The following is a 26,693-nucleotide window of genomic DNA, read 5'->3' on the forward strand; positions in this document are numbered from 1 at the left end:
TTGCATTTGTTACCACCTGTAGAGAAAATCGTGTTAAGCAAAACTGTCTTTACAATTTCTTCTTTAAAATCTGTTTCCTTTTATTCTTCCTTGTTGCACATTTTTTGCACTTTCTACATTCAGTTCAAAAGAACAACTATGTAAAGGGATACACTAATCAGTGGTGTCCTGTTCTCTTGATTTAGGCTTTTGCCAAATCACTTCTAAAAGTTAGAGGAGGCATTCCTTCAGTGTGCAGTGACTGTTGCTCTCTGCTAGGTCAGTGATACTCTAAGTGTGGTCCAGGATCCGGTGCCATTCTGCAGACTGCAGTCCATGACAAGTACAGAATATAATATTAAGCATTTAGAAACTTCATGCAGTTTGACATTGCCGTGACATCTAAATGCATTATTTTGTATTTTACAAAAATACTGGTTTATAGCAAATTGGAGAAAGTCCTTCACCACAGACAGTCTGAGAAGAACCCGGTTAGATGACTTCATCAACTTCTAGCACAAGCCATCACAGCCTGGGGCTGGGGATGGATGTTAAATAACTGTCCTGTTGATCTAGCTACAGTTGGTTGATTAGGTGCTCAGCTGTAGCAAAGCCCAAATGAATTTGTTTCCTGGCATAAAGTCAAGGATTATCCTAAGCGTCAGTAATAATTAAATGAATCAGCTGTTCCTGTGGTTTCTGAATGGCTTTTTATTTTTTCTTACTTGGATTTGAAGCACTATCTGCTAAAGTTATATAGTGTGGCAACCTTAATAATTCCTACATTTTCCCTGGAACTTATTGAATCACTTGAAAAGCTTACAACTGTGTTTCTCTCATGTGTTAATAAACTAAAACTACATTCACTATAAAACAGTGATCATTAAATATGGCCAGAGTTTGGTCTAACGTAAAAGCATGAGTAAGAGAGGAAAGAGAATCTCCACTAACAGTAATCACTAATTGTGAAAATTTGCTGTCTTAGGTGTGGCATTTTACTTTCAGATATTTTGATCATTGCTCCTTTAAAAAATTCATATAGCAGTTGATGACATTATTATAATTGAACCACAAGTTGCCACTAGCTCTGAAAATATCAATTTCCAATTTAGCATTGTAATCCAAGATATTTTCACCTAATAAAAAATTGTTCTCATATTTTTTGAAAAGCTACTTTTTAAAGAAAGTTGCCACTGTTACTCTGAGGGCAAAAAAAAAAAAAGTGCTGCATGACCTGTGTAAAATTTGAATTTAATAATGAATTTATTATGAATGTCCTACTTCGTGTTTATTAATGCAGATAGCAAGGAGAATTGGCAGACTTGAAGCATGAGTTCAGATGCTAGCCAAGGCGTGGTCACTACTTCTCCTCCTCCCAGCGTGCCTCACAAAGAGAGGTATTTTGACCGCATCGATGAAAATGACCCAGAATACATAAGGGAGAGGAACATGTCTCCTGATCTACGGCAAGACTTCAATATGATGGAGCAGAGGAAACGAGTTACTCAGATCTTGCAAAGTCCGGTGAGTCAAAATAATTTGAAGGCTATAATTTTTCTTCCTCTTTGGAAACCTTGATACAATGATATTCTCAGGTTAGAAGAGGGGTGGAGGAAGAGTGACTAGTTGTCCCCAGTCTTTCAGAGGCAAAATAAGCACGTAATTTATAAATTTAATTTGCAAGGCTTTAATAATAAACTGGTATCATCTTGGTGGGATAAATTTTCTTGAGTGATTTCTGAGTGTAATGTTTCATTAAAGGAGGACAAAAGATGCTACTGAACTCAAGGATCCCCATTACAGACTGAATATCTGTGAAGAAAATAAAGGTATGAGTGAAGTGTTAGGAACCAAGAAATAGATACACCCCATGAACATACTTTCTTCTTCCTTTGGGTATCTTGACACTCAGAGCAGCATAGGAAGACTTAAGGTTCATGAGGATGTCTGTGATTTGGCAGCCTAATGTTACATACACCTAATGTAGGCACACATATATGCATACACACCAAACTAACTAGATTAAACATGGATTCTAACCTTAACTCAAGCTGAAATTCTGTCTGCACAGTAATATCCAGACTTTGTAAATCATGTTCAAGTGATTTGTTAAGTTTCTTACAAACCTTTAGTGGAATTGTAAAGGTCACATATAAGTTTTAGAAAATGAGTGAACAGCTTGATTTAACATGCAAAATGAATTCATAGCTTTATGTATAATGAAGATCATGGGCCCCTTAAGACAGAGTTCAACATACATAGACACACGATGCCCAGGTTGAGTTTCTATTAGATTTCCAACTTAGGTACTAAAATAAACACCAAGACATAGAACTGCCTGAGGTGGCCCTGGTGAATCATTTTTGTTGTGCCCCTGTGGATTTAATCACAGAGGCTGAGTCCAAAGCCAAAGGGGAATTCCACTCCTGAGTAATTCTTATATATCAGTGGCCTAGATAAAAGCAAGTACAAGTTATAAAAGCAAGGCAAGCTTTGAGGAATTTAAGTATAGCTTAAATGTAAAGCTATCCTTTAAATAAACCCTTAAAGAAACCTTTTCCCAATGAAAAGGAGACTAACCATAAAATTCATCATGAGGGACTAAATGTTCAGTCCTTCTTTTATGCAGACTAGTTTCTATGTTTATAAATACTTGGAGAGCATGCTAATTATATAGATATATTTCCTTCTATAAAGAAACTCCACTTTGAAGAACAAACTCATTAGCCAAAGGATTATGGTAATATATAGAATAAGGTAACTGAAAGAATGAGATGAAGTTCAGATTTTGTTCAAGGTTATTAAATATTGAGATTTCTTTGGGAAGTGCTCCAAAGAGGATCATTCAATTCTAACTAAAGTTTAAAAGGAAAAAGTACCAAACTACATTTCTATGCCAGGGTTTTTTTAAGATAATTTCTCCACTAAACTAACGACAGTATAACAGTGAGGAGATTACCTAATGTTTTTACTTGTGTATTACTACTTGTAGATTGGCTTAAAAGTATCAGTTTTACTTATGCCCAGGGGAACTTAATGAACAAATGGGAAAGGGCGGGTACATAGATTGTCATTTCCATGTTCATATAGCAAGAGTGATAATTTTTAGCCCAGAGAGAAACAAAGAAAATTTAAAAGAATTGTGGATTGATCACTTTTTCCCTAGATCTTTACTAGTGAATTTAAAATCTTGTTTGTGAAAGACTTGGAAAAGTGTATACATTTTGTCTTTCTGCCATGTTTTAGGACAGTGGCTTTCAAATTTCTTTTAATACAACAAACTTTTCACCACAGGAAATAATACATGGTGGCCTATATTGCTAAATAACAAAACCTAGCAGCTTAGAACAACAGGCTTTTATTAGCTTGTCATTTCTGTGGGTCAGGAATTCAGGAGCAGCTTAGCTGAGTGGCTCTGGCTTAAGGTCTCTCATAAAGTTGCAGTCAAGACATCAGTCAGGGATGCTGCATCTGAAGGCTTGACTGGGGTGGAAGTTTCTGATCTTAAGATGGGTCACTCACATGACTGTCAGCAAAAGGCTACAGTTCCTTGCCACATGGACCTTAACCTGAGGCTGTTTGAGTGTTCTCCCCCACAGGAAGTATCTGAGAGCAAAGAGGAGCCTGCAGTGCCTTTTATGACCTAATCTCTGACATTAAACACCATCACTTCCACCAAGTTTATTAGTTAGAAGTGAGTCACTAAGTTCAGCCCATACTCAAGGGGAGAGGAATTAAGCTCCACCTTTTGAGGGGAGGATTGTCCACTCTCTGATCACAGTTTATTTTAAAAGTATCACAGTCTGCCACAACTTATTTACCTTCCTTCTACATGCAAAATACACTCACCACCTCCTCCTTCCACATGCAAAATACACTCACCATCTCCTAACACCCCTGCAAAAGTTTCATCCCATTACAACATTAGCCTGAATCCAGAATATCATCATCTAAATATGGTCCAGGTATAGATGATACTCCTCAAGTGTAATTTCTTAAGTACGGTTCCTCTCAATCTATAGACCAGAGAACTAAAGAGACAAGTTATCTGCCCCGCACACACCCAGTGGTGGGACAGGCAAAGGTAACTGCTATAGACATTCCTGTTCAAAAAGGGAGAAAATTGGGAGTACAAAGAAGTCACTGGTCCATAGCAATTCTGAAATTCACCTGGGCAAATGTTCGGCAGTTCCCTTGATGAAGACCCAGTCCTTCTACTTAGTAGGAATGAGTCTCCCTAGTTCTTGGCTCTGCCCTCTGAGCTTTTTGTTCCACTTGTAGAGGTTTTAGAGTTCAAAGACCTCTTTCCTTTTTGTACTCTCTTTGTTTCTTTAAGTCCAAGCTTGTAATGTTTCTGTGAATATAATTTTCTTAAAACCTTTGTGTGTCTCCTGTGAATATTGGGGTTCACTCTGTTGGACAAAACCCATAACCAATAAAGATCAAAATCAAAGGTATTACTAATTCATGTTTGTAAGAAACAAATTTGTAATCCTTCTATTTTAATTGCTGAGTTCATTTGGGAAGAAAGGAAATCAGGAGAAAAACTAATAAAAGCAAAGTATAATACTTTTTTTGAAAGCACTTACTATGTACCAGGCACCTATTATGTATCAAACCCTATTTAATCCTCAAAACAACTCAATCAAAGAAGTATTACTATCCCTAGTTTACAGTGGAATAAACTGAAACTTAGAGGCATTAAATAACTTGCAGAAGTTTTTACAAGCTTAGTTAAATGGTGGGGTCTGGATGTAAACTCCAAAGCTCACACCCTTACGCATTAGGCTGTACCACTTAAAGCATTCAATAACTTTGAAAAAATTCCACTCATATATTATTGTTTCATTCTTCTTCAAATTCTCTTGCTCAAGTTAATTCAACCCAACTCAAGAAGAGTTTCGAATCATAAGACATTTTGGTGTCTGTAAATTTGGATAACAAACTTGACACCTTATTGCCTTGAGCTGAGAAAATAAGAGCAATTTGTCTCATCCTAACTCCAAGTTATTACTTCTTTCTAGGAATTTCACGGCCTTTTGTCTTTTTTTTTTTAATTTAAGAAAGTATTTGTCTTAGAAATTAAGAGCTGGCGAGTAAACTTGTTTTAGCTAGAGATTTTGTTAATGCACTCGGGAGAATCCATAAGTTTTCTTTGACCAATATATTCCTCATATATATGTCTCTGATGGCATATATAAGATTGCCCTTGTCTCGGAATGAAGTGTCCAGGGCAAACTGTTAGAATTAAATGATGGACCTCATCAAAGTTAAAGAATCATGTAAGTTGAAAACTAATAGCGCATTGTGCATAGTAGATATTTAGTAAATTCTGAATACATGGATGGATGGATATATGAATAGCTGAGTGGGCTTTGAGTCATTAAACACTTGAATGTTGTCCAACAAGCTCCTACTGAACTTGACTGCTTAAATGACAATCAGTTGGTGGGTTTCAGAAAAAGAATGAATGTTCTTAAGCCATATCACTACAAGAATTTAGACTTGTTAACAGAAGTTAACAATTTAGACTTGTTAACAGAAGTGTGCAATGTTACTCTGAAAGATAGGACAACAGGAGTGTAGGTGGTGATTGCTCAGGCACATGACACACTAACATTTCTTAATAAAAGGGCAGTGTGTAATGCTTCAAACTTATTTTAAAGATAGGAGAAACTTCAAAGCCATATACATGTTAGAATATCACTGTAATCAAGGCCTAAAATGTTAACAGATCACCTCAGTTAGAATAGTTGGTCAAAATTACCATGATGTATCTGGTCACAAGTATTCTTTATTAACTTTGTTTGCATTTTTATTTTATACCAGCTTTAAGAAAAGATATTATTCTAACCTTTAGCTTTATATTAATTAAGACACATAGATACAGGAGAAAGATCATCCAGAAGAAAATTTGGTTTATTTGTGTTTTCTCCTTTCAACAGGACCAGTGGTAATCTATTTCCAAATGAATACATTTCTTAATGGAAAAATTCTAAGTAAGTTTGTTATGCTCCTAATCCCACTTTAGGAGAGATCTAATAGCATAATTGCAGGGTGCCTTGGGAGCAGCAAGTCTGTAATCTGTTTTTCTTTTTGCTCCAGTTTTTCTTTCTAGTAATTATTATGAGGTAGAACATCCAGATGTGGATATTTAAAATCCAGCTCTGATACTTATCAGTATTCTGTTAACTGATTTTCATAAGTTAGACATTACTTATAGGTCAGTCTATGTAATTTTTTTAGCCTTAACCAAAATAATCACATCAAGTCTGTTTCTTTGTTCTCTTTTCTGTGATTTAAAAATAGAAAATCTTTCATCTATTGCCACTTTCTCCTGAAGGTTCTGATCTTAGACGCAGAAGCCTTAAGATCTGATGTTTCAAATTACTCCTACTTTTGGTGTATAGTATATGTGAATATGTATATACTTAAAGTATATACTTTAAGAGTATACTTAAAGTATACTCTGACCTTACATTCAAATCTCTGAATCTTTTGTGTTTTTACAAGTTTATTTTTATCCATACCTTTATGAATTCAAAGTTTACAGGATCACTCCTTCAACATTGACAGGAGAAGTATCAAATGAAATGGGGGAGATTCAGAGAAAGCTTTAAAGGCAGGCACCCTCTCTCTAACTTAAACATTTTGTTTTTCACCTAGTGATTTTTTTTTTTTTTAACCACACTTTTTTGGACATGTGTTTGATGAGAGAGCTGTCCAAACTATAATGTTCTGGGGACAAACCAAGTTTTCAAGTAGGATTTTGTTTGAGTTGAAGAACTAAATGACTTTTCAAAAATGTATAACCTTCTGTTAAGATTCATTTCTTATTTAAAAAAACTGAATTTCTCCCATTAGATGATGGACAAGCCTTATTACACAGGAGGTATTTCTCATTCAAGTGACACACTGATAAGACTGTTTTCTAGAACTTCAGATTCCAGTGCTAATAACCTATGAAGTGGATCTTTGCTATCATTAACTCAAGAGGAGATCAGATTCTTTGCATTCTTTCCTTATATCTAGGAAAATATAGAAAAGAAGCTCTAACTTATTATTATAATTGAGCACTGAATAATTGTGTCCAGGAGACTCTAGAAGTGTGAAAGACACAGTCCCAGCCATCAGATATTACTGTATAGTAGAGTATGAAAAATAAATCACAATCATGGTAGCTACCCTAAATGTAGTATAGGCAAATGTTAAAACAATTCAAAGTGGGGTGAGAAGAGAAGAAATATGGAGATCCCTCCTAACTGTGGTGATTAAAGGGGAGACTTCAAGGAGAAGGTGACATTTTAAGATGAGTGTTGAGTAAAGGGTAAGAATTCATCTGGTAGAGGAACAGTAGAAACCAGCATTTCCGTTTGATGAAATACAGTGAGCAAGGATAGAAAAGTACAAGTTGTGATCAGAGAATGCTCAGCAAACCTCATAGGCTACCAGAGCATGAGGTAGTAATGGGAGATAGAGCCAAAAATTGACCTAACAGATTGTAGAGATCCTGGAGTACCAGACTATTGTGGCCTAAGTTAGAGGTCAGCCCATTTTCTCATCATTTCCAGTTTTAATCTGTTTATATAAATGTTTTATACATGCATATATATGCATATAGTGCTTGTTTTGGATCTTGGCTCACCACCACTTAATAGCTATGTGACATTAGGAAACTCACTTAACTTGAACTTCACTTTTCCTTGCTGGTAAAAATGGACCTCACATGGTGGTTGTGACAGTTTAATGAAATAACATAAAAGCATGTAGTGCAGTGCCTAGCACATAGTAGACAACTGTTTCTGTGGAAATGTATACATAGGGTTGAATACAATATTGCTAACTTAAAGCATTTTTATGCTTTTGTGACAACACTTTGAAGATTATAATCATAATTCATTAGACTGTATTTTGGTTTTTGAAGGCCTTAAAGGATCTGTCACCCCTATGGCACTCTGCCTTATTCATGTTCATGTATTCATGTATTCAAGGACTGCCTTCTCTTCTCTGTTCTTCTCTGAGAAGGAAGACGGTTTATGCTGTAAAACCACATATGTGTATGTGTTGTTTGATATTTTAACCTGACTCTTCTCTAGTAGAGACCCTAGGGAATTGTTGGTTTAATCTGACTTCAGAAGCCCCAGCATGTGATCTTGCTGCCCTGCTTATAACTGAGTTTCTCATTCTGCTTTGGTGGGAGAATTCCTAGCTATAAGAGGGCAAGTTTTGGTACTCCAAGATCTGCTGTATAATTTTTTTTTTTGCTTTATCTATCATTATAACCTAATGCCCTAATCTAGCCTAAGAGGTTTACTTATATTTCTGATCACAGCACACCTGCTGCCTTATTAGTTGTACAGGCATACCTAAGGGATATTTCAGGTTCAGTTGCAGACCACTGTAATAAGACAAACGTTGCAATAAAGTGAGTCACACGAATTTTTTGGTTTCCCAGTGTGTGTTAAAGTTATATTTACACTATACTGTAGTCTATTAAGTGTGCAGTAGCATTGCGTCTAAAAAAAACAATGTACATACCTTAATTTTAAAATAATGCTGTTGGAAAAATGGCACTGATAGACTTGCTCGGCAGAGTTGCCACAAACCTTCAATTTGTAAAAAACACAGTATCTGCAAAGTGCAATAAAACAAGGTATGCCTGTGTTTGGTTTCAGTGATACAACCCATCTCTGATAAAATTAGGCAAATATCTGTGCCCAACTGAGAGTTCGAGATTTGAATCTTTATTCCATTTACTTGTTAGCTGTGTAACCATGAGCAAGTCATTGCCTATTTCAGGACTTTGTTGTGAGATTCAAATGAATCAACTGTAAAGGATTATTTTATTAACATTGAATTTTAGTAGGAATATGATTAACTATCCACCATAAAGACAAACAAAATTTTTATTATTTTAACGAAAGCTTAAGTTTACTGATAAATTTTAAAAACCAGCTGAAACAATTTTATATCATTAGTAAATTTTATACTGACTGTTTTATGGCTTAGGCAATTATCTGAACAATATTTCAGAAATATTTGGAACATAATAACTGAGTTATAAATGTTCATGACAAAAAAATATTAAATCTTTTGGAATAGAAGAATTCATATCTGTTGAAGCACTGTCAACTATATAAAAAGGCTGGGGACATTCCATTTACTTTGAAAATTATTTTCTTCTCCTATACTGCGTAGAAGCAATTAACTAGCCTTAAAGGGGAAATTCATATTTTTTTCTTAATTAATTTCAGAAGGGCTTATACATTCCTCTGTGACACCATGGATCATCTCAAAGCTTTAGGATGGTACTCACCATACTATGGGATAAATGGAAGTGAAAAAAGCATTTTCACTGATTAAAAAAAGCATTTGACCTGAGTCCTTTCCTCTGACATTTACCAGCTCTGTGACCCCTGTGAACGAATTTTTCAACCTTTCTTATTTAGCTTTCTCAATCCACCCAGCAAAAATTTCTCATCAGGGTCATAAATAGTTGTGATTCTCTTGAGCATCTAGTTGGAGTTTTTTTATTTCTTAAAACCCTTGTAAACCAGCATATTGAGCGATTGTGTTGATTCGTGTTGGCTGCTGGAGACTTTAGATAAAAGTTGGCCCATCTGTAGCAAATGATACAATTTTATAGTATGCTCTTTGTATCTTAACCTCATTCCTGGCTCTATCTTACCTTCATATGCCTATTTTCTCGTTAGCTTGATTTTTCTTACCTATATTTAATTTATTTTCATGTCATGTTAATCTATGGAATCTGCCTTAAATTCTTCCTGGAATAACATAAGGTGCATTCAATAAAATAAATTATGCCTACTTCTCAGAGCTATTGTGATACATCCAGTAGGTGTAAATTTTTTTTTTACACTGAATCAAAGAATATTGGTTATAGCTGCTTTGAACTGTGGAAGGTTTAAATAGAGTTTGGTTTTGAAGGGAAGATAAAGTTTCAGAAGAGCATTTTGGCCCATTGCCAGGTATCTAGAAGTTTTCTGTAGTTTATATAAAGATAAATGAGTATATCTGGGAGATTCTTTTCCTTTCAGCCTTAAACATGGTAAAACACTCATGTTACTCATCAGTATGAATGCGTCCATCCATCTTATATGCAGCTCACAACGATTTTATGTTCACGAGGTCTTAGATATGTACTAATGGAGTTTTCTGATAAATGTAATGTGTCTTTGTAGAGAATATTTTATACGATAGTTTCTCCGGTTTAAATCATGTATTTAAATGAACTAGATAAAAGTCAATGGAATTAGATGTTTAGAATTTTTTTATAATTATGCTAAGGATTTATATTTAATAAGCCTTGAATTTGTAAAAGAAAAACCATGTTTAAGTGGTATAAACTTCTCTATGAACTCAGAATTCAAATATGGTCACAGTATTTTTAAAATTAATCATTCAAACATCCATTTGCTGTATGAGCAGAAAGTTTTCTAAAAGCAACACAAGCATGAGTTAGTACTGGTTCTAATATGTACTACCACCTCATAGCCTCACAACCACATTTCCACTTTCACCATGGGCTTCTCTGCCATTATTTAAATTTTTTTTTAAAGTTCTTCCTTCTGAAAACCTCAGAGGTGTTCAGCCATCCTCTAAGCAAAGCTACATCTAAGCAACTGTTCCAGGAGATCTTATTCCCAGCTTTTATGAGGAGGGCTATTCTCAGCGACTTGAAGGAGAGCCACTCTTCTAAGGAGGATTTCCCAGTGATCTCCATGGTGTTTATATCTACCCCTCTTGGAGGTAATGTTTCCAAAGCAGTTTTCTGCCTTCTCCCTCTTAGGTGAGGTGGGAACAAACTGAATTTAATTTCCAGCAGCGTATTCTGCTATACATGTAACCAATCTCAAACGGAAGAGCAAGGTCTAGATGGTTTATATTGCAAGAGCCTTCATGTTTAAGACGAATGAATATAAACATGAGCAAGAGAATAAATGATGAATTTAATAAAATAAGTGTTGGTTGGGTGTGATAGAAATACAAAACCAGCTATTTCAACTAATGTGAAGGACTGGGAGATGTTTCAAATGATGAATCATATTAACAACTCAAGGGTTACTGGAATAGAAAATTTTCTCTTAATGTTCAGTATTTTTATTTATATAAATACTGCTTCTGCCACACATACCACCCCCCACCCCCCCGCAAAAAAAAAAAAAAAAGAAAAGAAAGAAAAACAGCACTCCAGAACAGGAACATACAGTACCCAAAGTTGGGGGGAAAAGTTCTTTCTTTAGCACAGTGTTGCATAAGGGGAGTAATCAGCTCTCAGCTTTTATAAGTTTGCTTGCAGAGTTTATAGAGCTGCGGAATTGCCATGGAAATCGTAAAATGGAAGCCATGATTTACTATGTCTTAGTGAAAACTTTTGCTGGGAGTTGCTATAGTCAGAGTCATGCCCCATTCAGATAAGAACTCTATCCTAACCTAGATAATGAGATGCTAGGCAAGGAATGGGTCTCTTTTTACATCAGTCTGTACTTGGTGCTCTAGTTGCATATTATTAACAAAGTTGCTTTTACCTATACCTGTCTATTATAGATGTTGTAATATAGCTCATTTGCTTTGAGATTAAGAATGCCTAATGATTTTCCCTCCCCTGAAAGCAAGCTTCTTGCTTCTTCTTCCAGTGTTTTAATTTTATTATTTTTTGTTTTATATTTGTTTTAAAATAATGTACATGAAAGCTATTCAAGAGAGGGATGAGGGAAGAAGACTGATTACATCAGAGCAAGTTATGTTTGGGTCGTTCTGCTCCAAGCGAGATGCATGTGCTCAGTGATTATTTTTGTGTATTACAGGCCTTTCGGGAAGACCTGGAATGCCTTATTCAAGAACAGATGAAGAAAGGCCACAATCCAACTGGATTACTAGCATTACAACAGATTGCAGATTACATCATGGCCAATTCTTTCTCGGGCTTTACTTCACCTCCCCTCAGTACGTTAGTTTCGTAAAGTTTAAAAGACAGTAATTTCATCTCTACTTTGTACACTGCACATTTCTAGCAGCATATTCTGATCTGGTTCAGTCCTTAAGTTTATAACATCTAATAGTTAGAGGAACATAGTGTTAGGATCTCTTACTTTTTCATACCAACCAGACATTTATTATTACAAAATAGTTATAAAGTGTGGTCCCTGCCCCAGATAAATGCATATTTGAATTGAGAAGACATACAGTGAATGCACAAAAGATTAAAACTGCAAGGTAACTGTAGAGGAAAAAATTACAAAGCAGCTGGTAAGAAATTGTCTAATGACCTTTTCTAAGTCACCTTGCTATGAGCTCAGAGTTGGAATTGATTATTGGCTGAAGTGGACTGAGAGAACTTTGTGGAAGAAGAGAGGCCTCAACTAACCAGACTTTAAAGGATGGAGCAGTTAGAACTTGGTGTAAAAGGGTTTAGGACATTTTATTCATTCAACAGTTCTTTAGTGAGAGCACCAATTTGGTGGACTGAACACTAAGGATACCAAGAATCATAAGGCATTGAGTTCAGGCACGTTACATCTCAGAGAGACATGCACAGAACTCACTGCTGTACCAGGGCAGGTACACAGATTCCCAGACCATCAGGGACTTTTCTTTTCCTTCTCTTTCTTCCTTTGTTACTTCCTTTTTTTTCTTTTTGGTTAAAGATTTACAAACAGGAATTCAATGAATTCAAATACTTCGCAAATAGAGGAATGGTATGAAAAGAGACATGATGGTGGGAATGTGCAAGGTGAGGGTAGAACTCCTAAGTGGATCAGTATGTTGGGACATACATACTGGTTAAAGAATCTTTGAAGGAGTCCCAAAGTGAATTATAAGTGCTTGAACTAAAGTAGTGGTTGCGGGTAAAAGAAGGAAGAGATCAGTGAGAAAGGCATAGCCAAGGAAGAGGAGAGAAGACTTAGCCACAGGTTTGAATGTGGTGATGGCGGGGGTGGTAGATGGATGGTGAGAAGAACGATGAGTTCCCAAATCACCCACTCTTCCAGCTTGGGAGAAACATTCTATCAGAATCAACAGGAAAGTTAAAATGTTGAGCTAGTTTTGTTCACTTTTTCTATAACATTGATTACCTGTCATGTGCCATGAATCCTCACAAGAGTCCATAAGGGATAAGAGGTCCACGATAGTACCACACAGGCCTGGAAAAGAAGTCTAGGAAAGAAGTGGGAAACGGTGTCTAGGAGAATGAAGACTGAGCAAAAGTTGAATTCAGCAATTGGGTCATTAGAGATTAAGACTCATTTTTGTTGCTTGGTGAGGGCAGAAACCAGACTGCTGTTTGACTGCATTCTTAAATATTTTTTGTTTGAATAAAAGTCAAAAGAGGTATTAGAAAGGTACAATAGCTTTCTGTTGAGATCTTTTCATCATAAAATTAGTAATAACCTCAGTGTTAATAACGCTTTTACCATTGGGATCCTGTGACCATTTTTCCCCAGTGGTGTGAACCTGACTCCTTAACATCACAAGTACTAGATGAAACAGCAAGGCGATAGCTGATACGTATTTTTACTCTCAGTGTACTTCTCTGAAGGCAGATAAGCTAATGCAACATTGTGTGGGCTGATAAGTTTCAGATCATCATTTACAGGCTGGGACACTCTCGGACTCAGGCTGCTTCCTGGCAACTGATTTTCAGGTAAGGAATTATTTGACCTGAATCTTTCTCCACAATTTTTCCTCTTTTAGGTCTCGGCATGGTCACACCTATCAATGACCTTCCTGGGACAGATACATCCTCGTACATGAAGGGAGAAAAGCTTACTCGTTGTAAACTTGCCAGCCTATACAGACTTGCAGATTTGTTTGGATGGGCCCACCTGGCAAATACATATATCTCAGTGAGTCCTTCGTCTTTCAGTTCCTTTTTTTAAAATCCCAACTTAAAGGCAACTATACTCTCCTCACCTTTACTCAGAAGTCTGGTTTTCAGGCCTTATTCTCTGAACCTAGCACGCTGGACCACAACCTCATCCTGATATAAACCTTATGTTTAAGGGAGAGGCTGCAGTTACCCCAACGTTCTTCTCCATTTGTTATCTGTGTTGTTTCCTTAATTCAGACCAGTCGCAGAACCTATCCAGGAAGAAATCCTCCTGGCAGAATTTTCTCTCTCTGTGTTAATTATGTCTGAGAGTCAGTGATATTAAAAAATGCTTTAGGGCTTCCCTGGTGGCGCAGTGGTTGAGACCCCACCTGCTGATGCAGGGGACACGGGTTCGTGCCCCGGTCCGGGAGGATCCCACATGCCATGGAGCGGCTGGGCCTGTGAGCCATGGCCGCTGAGCCTGAGCGTCCGGAGCCTGTGCTCCTCAACGGGAGAGGCCACAACAGTGAGAGACCCGCGTACCACCAAAAAAAAAAAAAAAAAAAAAAAAAAAAAGCTTTAAAAAGCACTTGGGGCAGGGAAAATAGAGGGGGCCAGGGAAGTTTCCTCTCTCGTCTTTATTTTTTAAAATATATTTTTCCCATTCATCATCATCTTGTTTTCATGTTGCCACACTTGGACACAAGACAATATTTGGAAGCAAAAAGTATGAAAATATTGTGTGATGAAAATGGCACAGATGTGAGGTGCAGTCTTCTTACAACTTTTCATCCCTTCCTCCAGCTATTCCTTGGCTTCCCCTTCCATTTCCACCTTAATTCGTTCCTAGGAAGAGAATCTATTCTCTTTCCTTTGCCCATTTCCCCTTAATTTCCATATTGCATTGGGTTGAACAATACTGGCATTCGTTTCTCCTGCGTGTAGCTGACCCTAAATAACCTTAGAACCCCCAAAATAACACTTTTAGGTAAGTCCAGTAAATGAGAAACTAATGTCAGAATTTTTTAGCAAGTACTTGAGGGCTTGAGGGAAGAAGACTTTTCAAGGAAAGTTTCATGCTGCACAGCTTTAACTTCTGCTTTGTTTTTCCCCCCAGATATCTTACAGTTATTCATTGTAAATATATTCCTAGTCATGTTTACACTGCAAAATATGAACACCTCATAGTAAATCTGTATTGTTTTGTTTTGTTTTTCTTTTTCCCAGGTAAGAATAAGTAAGGAGCAAGACCACATAATAATAATTCCCAGAGGCCTGTCTTTTTCTGAAGCCACCGCCTCCAATTTGGTACAATTTTCATTCCTATGTTACTTTTTCTGTGCTTCCTTGTACTTTTCTGACAGATTTTAGCTTTTAATACAGGACAGAACAAGAAAAGGTATGGATGGAAGAACATTTACTAGTGAACAGGGAAGAATTTGGAAAGCTAATGTTGATTTTTAAGAAAAGCTTTAGCGTTCAAGAAAAACAGGGTAGTTGAAGAGCCTAATAAATGAATTGGTCTAATCAGTTAACCTATTTATGTTTTTTAGAGAATCTTGATTTTTTTCACCCTGTATTCTCTGTAATTTGTTTTAAAAAAAAAAACAAAAAAACCCACACACAAAATCTGTATATTGTATAGCTAGATTTAAACAAAGTTCAGTTGGTGTGAGTATGGGGTCTGACATTCTAGCATTTTATTTTCCCATGATTGTACCCCAAGCCACTGTCATTGGCCTCTAGAAGAGTAGGAACTACGTTGGTTCTGGTGCTGTAGTGTTAATTAGCAAATGAACATTTTCCAGCCAGTTCAGTAAATGCCAGACTTATCCAGACTTTCAGTGAAGAGCTTAAGTTATTCAGTTTCTTGGAAACTGTGCTTCTTGCTAAATGCTGAGTTTTGTTGCAGACTACCTGTTTTTGTAAATAAAATTTTATGGGAACAAAGCCACACCCATTCTTTTACAGTAGTTTGTGGCTGCTTTTATACTACCGTGGCAGAGTTGAGTAGTTGCAACAGAGGCCCACAAAATCTAAAATATTTGCTATCTGGCTTTTGACAAAAAGTTTGCTACCCCCTGGTTTAGCTCATGAAACACAGGAAACTTTGATGCATGTGTGCCAGTTAACTGTGTCTTTCTGATTTTTCCAGGTGAAAGTCAATATAATAGGAGAAGTGGTTGATCAGGGAAGTACTAATTTGAAAATTGACCACACAGGCTTCAGTCCCCATGCCGCAATCTATTCAACACGTCCTGATGTTAAGTGTGTGATACACATCCATACCCTTGCAACGGCAGCTGTAAGTCACTGAAGGGCCAAAATCAACAATGACCCTGGGAAGTGTATTTTTTCATGGCTTTCCTTACATGATACTTTATAATCTTCATTCTTTCAGACCCCACCATTTGAAGTTATTTTCAAAGTATTAATCCTCTGCATACCCAGAAAGCAAAAGTCCCTTTGGAGTAAATGCTACTGTTCTAGGAAACAACTGGAGAGATAGCATTTGCATTTTTGAACTCATCGGTTTAATAATGGGGTCATTGAGTTCTTTAGAGCAAGCCTTCTTTCCTAATATCTGGCACAGTATGTAAATTGAGTAGTATCCCTAAAAGGTCTTTTTTTTTTTCTCTTGAAGAAGTGAAGAACTGAAGTGGGAGGTGGGCTGGAATGGTGAACACAGTGAATAGGCCAGCACTCCCTGAGCTGACTGAAGAATCCAGTTCCTATGAAGGTGTAGTTAGTAACTAAGTGTGTTATCTTGGCATGAACCCAACCAAATAGGTATCCTCCATGAAGTGCGGGATCCTTCCAATTTCTCAAGAGTCCCTGATCCTGGGAGATGTCGCCTATTATGACTACCAAGGGTCACTTGATGAACAGGAGGAGAGAATTCAACTGCAGAAAGTTCTGGGGCCAAGTTGTAAGGTATGTAGTAGAGTTTCTATCTAAGGAGCTATTTTTGTTGCTGTTACTGTTGATGAAAGCAGTGTGAGCTATGCCAGTTATTTAAAGTGATTGCTTTGGGATTCTATTTTAGGTGCTGGTACTCAGAAATCATGGTGTGGTAGCACTTGGAGAAACAGTTGAGGAGGCTTTTCATTACATTTTTAATGTGCAGATAGCCTGTGAGATTCAGGTAAGAAAAATTGTCTACCCCCCTCTCTCTTTTTTTTTTTTTTTGCTTTGTTATTTGTTGTGTTGGGTATTGTGTTTACTTATTTCCAGAGTTCTATCAGTTGGTGGCTTTTTGTTTTGTCTTTTAAGAGAAGTTCTGCTTCACTTGAGTAAAAAAGGGTCAACTGAGGTATCTCTTGAATTGAAAACAGGAGGAAAGAAAATTAAAATTCATATACAGACACACACACCAAATCTAAGTGCTGCATAAACATCATTTTCCTCATAATCCTACTTTTTAAGATGGTATAGTTGCACATTTCTCCATTTTCACCCTCTAGTGATGTGGTGCTAATTGAGAAAGGTGACTACCAGTTATCAAAATAGACCAGCTGTGTTGTGGCCACTTTTATAAAAAGTGTAAGAGCAGTGCCAGAAGTTTTATGAACTCATGCAGTTTCCAGTGATGCCACAGCCTCAGCCTCATTATTATAATGGATTACTTATTAACCACTTTTCCCCCAGAGAAGCTGAATGCATTTAATGGCCCTAATTTCGCCCTTTAAGAAACATCAAGCAGATTCTCTTGAAGCAAATGGTAATAATCTGAATTTATTGGAAAGGCTGCAAAAAAGGGGGAAAGAACTTTTTCTACCAACTTGTCTTAACCACCTTTTTTTTTTTTTTTTTGCTTTAATGGTCACTCTTCTTCTCAAATGAGGCTATGAAAAGCTTAATTATATTGAGATAATGAGCTGACTTCTGCCTAAATATTCTTAAATTCACAGTATAGTGTTTATATTCCTTTAAAATTATAACTGTCAACAAAAGTATTAACTGGATTGCCATGGGAAAACTGCAAGGAAAGAACTTTAAAATTTGGCAAGAGAATTCAGTTTCTTGAAATATATTAAAAGGTATGGCTCTAAATGTGTTTTCCATCAGGGAGGGTCAGAGTCCTGGAAGGTATAGATAGATGGAAAAGATACTTCAGCTGCCTGCTTTCACAAGTGTATTTCTTTGTTGGCAGCCTGGAGGAAAGTGTTACAGATATTTGCTGAATCAACCTTATGCCTCTTTAAAAGTGAAATACTCATTCTAGTCTTTACAGTCCTGTGCCTCTATATTTTGCCATTGATTACAGGTGCGGGCATTAGCAGGGGCAGGTGGAGTAGACAATCTGCTTGTACTGGATCTTCAGAAGTATAAAGCTTCCACTCACACTGTGGCAGCATCTGGAGGAGGAGGAGTGAATATGGGTGCCCATCAGAAATGGAAGGTTGGCGAGATTGAGTTTGAAGGGCTGATGAGGACTCTGGACAATTTGGTAGGTGAAAAATTGAACATAACCTTGATTTCATGTTTCCAGATTCAAGAGCAGATGTTTCCATCTCCCTTTGGTTTTGGAACATGCTCCTTACTCCAGAGTGTGACCCCAAGAAGGAATTCAGTGTATTTTAAGAATCAGTGAAACATGCAACTGTTGTCTTATCTTAGTTATTAGCCTCTTGCACTAAGAGTCAGAAGGCAGATTGCCTTCAGATCCGGGAACAAATACTTATTAAATGAGCACTGAGATTTGGCCTCCAGAAAACCAGTTTATATCTAGGAACATGTTTCTGGTGAGCAGTTTTGAAATTACCTTTGTCAGTAACAGTTGTGTGAGTGGAAATTGCTTTGTCAGCTGAAATCAGTTTTAACCAGATCTTGATATTTGCTTAATTTTCAACTCTAGTGTTATGTGGAGGTTATATGGAGTTTGGAAGGATCTTCCCTTTATTTGTTTTTTGGTAAAAGAATTAGACTCTAAATGCTGTGTTTGCTACAAGTTTGATAGCTTCAAATGTGGTTTTTCCCTCCCCTAGGGATATAGAACAGGCTATGCTTACAGGCATCCTCTCATTCGAGAAAAGCCTAGGCACAAGAGTGATGTGGAGATCCCAGCAACCGTGACTGCCTTTTCCTTTGAAGATGATACAGTGCCACTCTCTCCTCTCAAATACATGGCACAGAGGCAGCAGCGTGAAAAAACAAGATGGCTGAACTCACCAAATACCTACATGAAAGTGAATGTGCCTGAGGAGTCTCGGAATGGGGAGACCAGTCCCAGGACCAAGATCACAGTATGCCCCTACTTTACGTGGTTTGCCTTTACTAAATATTTTGCCTCGTTTACTGATGAATTGGATAGTCTATGTTGAAAATATTGGGGAAGTAGAATATAACATTAACAATAATATCACTATAAAGTATCAGGTAACCTTTGTGCAAGGCACTTTGTTCTAAGTGCCGTACATGAATTATCTCATTTACTTCTCCTAATATGGAAAGGATGCTGGTTTTCCCCTCCGTTTTATAGATGAGAAAACGGAGGCACAGAGGGATTAACTAATCATTTGTGAATGGTAGAATCAGGGTTTGAATGCAGGCAGTCTGACTCTGGAGCCCAGTGTTACCCATTGCATGATACTGCTTTGTAGTTTATATTGTACTTGTGAATCAGAACTATAAAAGTTATCAACACCTAACGGTGCCAGATTTTGTGAATTACTGCACATAGGCAAGATCTTGTAGATAAAGAAACAGGTTATCTTAAATTTTTCAGCATTTTGTCTCAGATTTGGTTTAATTTTGGAGTGCTTATCACTAAATATTCTATAGATACTCAAAATTGGTTCATCCTATCATATAAATCAGCAGTATTCAATATGGAAATACCTAGGCATCAAAGTTTTTTATTTCCCCTAGTCTATATTGATTTCTTATCTCCTAGTAAAAGAACATAAGTTTCCCAGAATTAATTTTATTGACAGAAACTAACGGCCAGTCGTCATTAATCTTGATGAATATTAGCTTTCTTTAAGGGATATAACGGGAAAATGAGAAGAATTATTTAAGGCTTTTCCACCCCTGCGGTGCCATTACACTATAGATTACTACAAGATTATCCCCTTTGTGAAATGCTGGTCAGGGGCTTGGCCCATTCTGTCAGCCAAAAATAAAAATGATATCTGGAAAACTAAATCTTAAGAGATTTCTTGAGTCCTTTTTGATGACTTCTTAGCCATCATCACTTAAAACTTGAAGGCAGGTGGCAACTCTGAATGTGAGTTAATGTGAGATCAAGCGCTATATACTTGAAATATTTTCACCAATATAGTTAAAATGCCAAAAGGAAAAAATTTAAATAGGCATCATTTAGTATTCATGTGAATAATAATGGCATTTGTTTGTTTTTAAGTGAATGCTGATTCTAACTAGTATGGGAGATACACTAATTGACCACTAAAAACTACTCAGTGAAATTCTTTAAAATATTAGCAGTGTATGCACCCAACCACTGGAGTCAATCAACAGTTGTCAAGAGCCTACCATATTTCCTTAACACAAAGCTTCATTCTGGAAAATGTTTGATTCTTTAGTGGATGAAAGCAGAGGACTCTTCAAAAGTTAGTAGTGGAACACCTATCAAAATTGAAGATCCAAATCAGTTTGTTCCTTTAAACACAAACCCGAATGAGGTACTAGAGAAGAGAAATAAGGTAAGACGTGGCTGATCTTCTGTGACTAGACGAGGCCTTTTTACGCTGTTTTATGTTTAAATCACTGGTGACTGAATCTGATTAATGCTAAGCTTAGAGGTTTAAATACAGAAGAATTTGAAATTTAATTCTGTATAATTTTAGCTTGTATTGAATACCTCCAGCTCTGTTCTAGTTTCTGGTGAGCGGGCTATACGGGGAAGAAGTATTAGACATATTTCTGCTGTATTAGTGAAAAATGTAGTCCTCTAACAATGTAAGACAATAGGAAATCACACATCAAGAAGAGTGGAGATTAATGTGAGTTGCTGTGATGGTAAAAGAGGGCTTTGTGGAGGTGGGAATTAAAGAGGCTCTTACCCTGGGGTGGTCAAATAGTAAGCCAAAGGTCACCTGCAGAGTTGCCCCCAAGAACTTGTTACTGTGTTTCAATTCAGATTCGAGAACAAAATCGATATGACTTGAAAACAGCAGGACCACAATCTCAGTTGCTTGCTGGAATTGTTGTGGATAAGCCTCCTTCTGTAAGTCCATAAAGCAATATGATCTTTGTTTTCACATTAATTTATTTGCTTTTTAAATATGAATATCTGTCTTTACTAAAGTTAATATAAACACAAGTTAAAAAGTCAAATAATCCACAAGACTTAAAATGTCACCTTCAATTCCCAACTTCTAGGGGCAAGGACTTTATTCTAGCATACACTTTTGGTTCTAAAGAGCATCTTTATTCTGCTTTTTCTTGGTTTATCAGTTTTAGACGTCAACTGTATTTCATCAAATCTATTTCATCAACTATGAGAAGTACCATTATTTTATGTATCACTGAAAGAGAAAAAAACCTAATTATAAGATGAATGCCAATTTCAGGATCAGAAAATGTGGGAGAAAAGTGCATCTTAGAATTAATGAAAGACAGTAGTGACTTCTTTTGTGGACTATGAGGATCTAGCCTGTTTACACAAGGCTTCCCTTTTTCATTCACCCAGTAAGGTTGTACCACAATGTTTTGTCTAGTCAGCTTTCAGTGTTTATATTTTTAAACGCTTACTGCTGAGCCAGGTAGTATCCCATGATGACATTTCCTTTCTTATACAACTTTTCTCCCCTTGGAGAAAAAGTTGCCTCCTTTTTTCATTGGCTTAGTACTTAGGATACATTGGGCTTAGTTCTTCCCAAACTTTTCTTAATAGTATTTTCCATAGGGTCAGAGGTAACAGGTAACCTCTCAGTTCTAGCCCTTTGTCATTGTTATTCTGGTCCGGATCTGGACTAGGTGCTCTTCAGGCCAGAGGTACAGGCCCATCCTGAGGATTCCTTTGCTTCTCACCATGTAGTCCTGTTTCCTGCATCGTATGTCTCCTACTTAAGAAAGGAGACTCCTTTCTTACTCCTTTATCATTGAGCGCGTCCCCTAATAGCTTTCTGGGAAAGGATACATAGGAGGTAACAGTCTGAAAACCTGTATTCTACCTTCAAATGTGCATGTAATGGATACAGAATTCTAGTTTACAAATAAAATGAAAAGCATCACCATATTATCCCCTAGCTCCATATCATTGTTAAGAAGTAGGAGAGTATTGTGATTCGTGTACCTTTGTGTAGGCTTTTTTTTTTTTAAGACCCTTTCTATATTCCTGCTGTTCTGAAATTTTATGATGGTGTGCTTTGTAGTAATTTCTATTTAGTCTCCACTTTTAGCACGTAGTAACCCTTTTCAATCTGCAAAGTCATGTCCTGGGAATTTTTTAAAATATTTCTTCAGTAAGTAGTCCTTTTCCCTTCAATTTCTTTTTCTGTCAGGATATATATGCTGTTAGTTGGATCTCTTTGACTAAGCCTCTGATTTTTTTTCTTTCCTATTTTATATCTCTTTGTCTTTTAATCCTACTTTCTGGGAGATTTGCTTGACTTTATTTTCTAAGCCTTCTATTTAATTTTCTATTTTGATTTTTTTTTTTTTTTTTTTTTTACTTTTTAAGACTTCTTATTCCCTGAATGTTCCTTTTTTTTTTTTTTTTTTAACTAACATCCTGGTCTTTCTGGATACAGTATTTTCTCTTATTGCTCTAAGGGAATCAATTTTAAATTTTCTTCAGCTGCCTTTATTGTCTGTTTCTTCTGAGTTCCCTTTTTCTTTTTAATTCTCGTTTCCTCCATGTTGGAAACTTTCCTCAAGTGTCTGGAAATCCGTGGTAGTCTGTCTGTATTTAAGAATGAGACACTGAAAGCCAGTCAGAAGCTTCAGGTGTGTGCAGAGCTTGGGAACTGGCGAGCTCCACTGTAGGGTGACTGGATGTGGACCAGGTTGATTCTTTCAGAAATGCCCAGATGTTAGTATCTGTAGTTGTTTTATCTGGGGTCATTTAATTTATCCAGAGAATTCTCTAGTCTCTTGCCAGTCTCCCACCATCATCCTGGGAACCCTCAGCTATGTTTTGTGTCCCCTAATCAGTTGTTCTGAAGAATAAGCCTCTGATCTTCTGCAGAGATGAGAGAGAAGTAAATGCTCAGCTGTGTGGAACAGGAAAGGGGACCTGAGAATCTATCTGTTCCTTATTTACACTTCTAACTTGTCCCCGCTTTTCAGCTTTTCTTCACTGCACCTTCTGTGATACCTGAGCCTTACCAGGCCTCCACAGGGCAAATGAGCAGGTTTCTCCTTTGCAAGGCGAAGGCTTCAACTTTCTCAGCTCTTCCACCCATTCTTCCACCTGCTTTCCATCTTCCAACAATGTGTTACGACTTCTCATCCCCTGTTGGCTCATCTTCCATTCTTTTGTCCTTAAAAGTTTATACTTTTTTGTGGTTGTTCCTTTACTATCATTTTAGTGGGGTTTGGGGAGGAATTTTTTTAAATGCATGGGTTCAATCTGCCAGGTTTAGCTGTAAGTCTCATTAATTTCTTTTCTAGAGCAAATAGGTACAAGTTTATTTTCATAGCAAATTTAAAGTTCTTTTGGTACAGTTTCATTTTTCTAAGACTTTTTTCAAAGGCTTTTTGAAATTCTTCATTTTTAAGATATTTCTTAGTTATATGAAGCTTTCTAGAACTTGGCTTAGTTTTTTTTTTCAGAGTTATTAAAATTGACCTATGCAGGCTTATTGAGGAAACATCACTGGCAATTTTAGTCTATTGGATCAGTAGTCTAAAAGCATTAATCTGATATGAATATTTTAAACAAAGCATGTTACTTTATCATTTCTTATGATTGTTGTGAGGTGGGGTGTCACAAACATATACATTTAAGTGTGTGTATGAAGTTGTGTATATATGTAAATATATATAAATAAATATATAGATCTAAGTAAAGCTCTTGGTAACAAGTCAGTGCTTTTCTTTGCAAGACCATGCAGTTTGAAGAAGACGATCATGCCCCACCAGCTCCTCCCAACCCCTTCAGTCATCTCACAGAAGGAGAACTTGAAGAGTATAAGAAGGCAATTGAACGTAAACAGCAAGGACTGGAAGGTTAGTTCGTTTTGAGATTGAGCCCAAGATAACCACACTGCTAACAGCCTCTTGAGGTGGATGACAGAGGGCAGTCAGGGTTGTTTTTTTTTTAATGTTCCTTTTACAATCAGTTGTTCCATATCCTCTCTCCCAGTCCTTACTTGAGTATAAGTAGGACTGAAATGCAAATAGCTACCACACACCATCTATGTTAACGTGTAGAGAAGACTGTTTTCCTCAGAAAACAATCTGATTGCTAGCAAAAAGTCTTCTATAGTAAAGTGAAATCCCCGGATGAGTAAAGAATCACTAGCTAGAGTAAATGTAGATACATTAATAGATTTAAACATTCAGAATATGTGGCTTTTTAAAAAAACTTTCTACTTTGACATAATTATAGATTAACAAGTATGTGGCTTTAATGCTTTGTAAAATCTCTATTGTTACTGGATGTCTCAAGATGTCAATATTTAATTTCAAAATCAAAATATAAAACAGACTGCTAGAATTTTTATGTGACTTTCCTTAAGTACATGGGCACTCTAGTGAGGTTGCTTTTATCTGACTTCAGAACCCTAAGCAAGGGTTGTATTTTAGAATTGTTCATGAAAATGCCAATTGAATATTAGCTCCCTTTTTCTCAAGAATAAGAGATTCTTTATAGCAAGCATTCTCAATCTTGGGTCTTTGGATAAGCTTTAGACAGTCCATGAGCCATCTGAAAAATATATGCTTAATTTTGTACAATACAGATTTGAGGAAGGCAAGGGTGCAAGGTGGAGGGCAAGAAGTCTGTAACCCCAAAAGAGGCTAAGAGCCTCTGCTTTAGAGCATCTTCAATATACAGTTGAAATTTTTATGCAAAACAGAACCAATAGTTAAAGAATCTTTGTCCCAGTTAGATATCATGTAGAAAGAACTAATGACATCTGGATCATCCAGGGAACAGTTTTTTTAAGTGTGTTAGTGTCTTTGTCACAAAAGGAAGTCATCCTGACTCATTAATGTAATTACACTAAATGTTAGGTGATACTATTCAACTTGTTTATTCTAACATAAGGTTGGAAACTTTCTCTGTTTTTGTATTTTGTAAAATGTCCCTCTTTAATCTCTTATTTTTTGAAAGCCTAAAGATGCCAGGTAACAAATATCGCACAATAGAACCATCACCTTTTATATATAACTTTATAGTTTCTTCCACATTCATTATGACCTGAATTGGCTCACTAATATTGCTGACAGGAATCACTAATTGGATATTGATCAAAACTTCAGTGAGGCATTCTGCCTCATTAATGTAGCATCATTGGTGAAGCTTTCATATTTCTTTTCATTTGGCTGCTCAACGTATTTTGATTTTCTAACACTCTAGCAAAAGTTAAATGCATACATATTATTTGCCTGGGCTTCCAGTAGCCATGCTTCCTTAAAGCATGTGTATAAAATTACCAGTAGCAGCCAGAAATGTTAACACATTAACCTCCTCTTACTGCATAGTTATCGATATGTGGGATAACTGTTAGCATGCTCAGCTCATTGCTGAAGAGCTTATCATCCCTGTGTATGCAGGTATTTGATGTATGCACTAACCTCCCTGAAATCTTATGCTTCTTTGTTTTGCATGGCTTTTAACTAAACTCTTATCCAACAGATGCTGAGCAGGAATTACTCTCAGATGACGCTTCATCTGTTTCACAAATTCAGTCTCAAACTCAGTCACCGCAAAATATCCCTGAAAAATTAGAAGGTATTCAATGTAATTTCCCATAGCCTTCACCGACTTAATCTTTAGAGTCTGTCCCTCTGTCATTTGTCTTCATATAAAGAAATTGAACACCTGATACAGTAAGTTTACCATGGATTTTACTTAAAGCTCCCAATAATTTTATATTTTTTATTAAATGGGGTGCTACTTTTGTTCAACATTTATATTGACTTACCTTAACCTGGATATTGGCAATTCTTAAGAATTTGTGAAATTAAAATTGGTTTGTCATATGTCTTCCAAACAGAAGCATGAAATCTTTTTCAATTTTGATTGCCCAGTGACCCCAAAGTTAAAGAAAAATATATGTATGTTGTCTTCCTCATTTATACTGACTTGCTTTACAATGAAACTATCAAGTCATCAAACTGGACTTATCCAGCCTTCATTCTTTGGTCTAACAACTTTCCTCTTTATACCGCTTAAAAGCATTAGCTTTATGCTAATAGACCCATAGTCTATTAAAATAATGATCTGTCTTTATTGGAATTAAAGTACATTGCTTAAACATTTCAGTTTTGTAAAATAAAGCAAGGATGTTGACTATATAAAATTTAAAAATCCTCCCCTTTTGTAGAAAAACATGAGCTGTTTTCCAAGAGCTTCATCTCCATGGACATGCCTGTCCTGATAGTGAACGGCAAGGATGACGTGCATGGGGTTGAAGATGAGCTTGCTGAGCGAGTGAGCAGGTTAACTACAAGCACCACCATAGAAAACATCGAGATTACCATTAAGTCTCCAGAAAAAATTGAAGAAGTCCTGTCACCTGAAGGCTCACCTTCAAAATCACCATCCAAGAAAAAGAAGAAATTCCGCACTCCTTCTTTTCTGAAAAAGAACAAAAAAAAGGAGAAAGTTGAAGCCTAAATAAAGTCTTTTTGTAATTATTATTATTACAATGTGACGTTGCACATTTAAAAACCACATTTAAGTTGATCATTAATATGCAGTGGTAGATCAGATTGGGGGTATGTAGCAAACTGGACTTTAAGA

The 26,693-nt window shown here is 36.6% G+C and overlaps 1 protein-coding gene across 2 annotated transcripts; it reads left to right on the forward strand.

Annotated features, from left to right (window-relative positions):
- Positions 1-1,308: 1,308 nt before the first annotated feature.
- ADD3 (adducin 3) lies at positions 1,309-26,693 on the forward strand (the record flags this gene model as incomplete). 2 transcript variants are annotated; one of them, XM_079701490.1, is made up of 14 exons in its annotated part: positions 1,309-1,503; positions 11,808-11,946; positions 13,696-13,847; positions 15,041-15,121; positions 15,969-16,118; positions 16,604-16,747; positions 16,860-16,958; positions 18,081-18,263; positions 18,802-19,059; positions 20,359-20,478; positions 20,916-21,002; positions 23,827-23,950; positions 25,584-25,679; positions 26,275-26,693. In XM_079701490.1, the coding sequence occupies 14 exons, from the start codon at positions 1,309-1,311 to the stop codon at positions 26,565-26,567; spliced, it is 2,121 nt and encodes a 706-aa protein (XP_079557616.1). In that variant the 3' UTR covers positions 26,568-26,693. The 2 variants fall into 2 exon arrangements, with proteins under 2 accessions (XP_079557616.1, XP_079557617.1); XM_079701491.1 differs by lacking the exon at positions 25,584-25,679.

This window comes from Hyperoodon ampullatus (assembly GCF_949752795.1).
Source record: "Hyperoodon ampullatus genome assembly, chromosome: 1".
NCBI lineage: Eukaryota > Metazoa > Chordata > Mammalia > Artiodactyla > Ziphiidae > Hyperoodon > Hyperoodon ampullatus.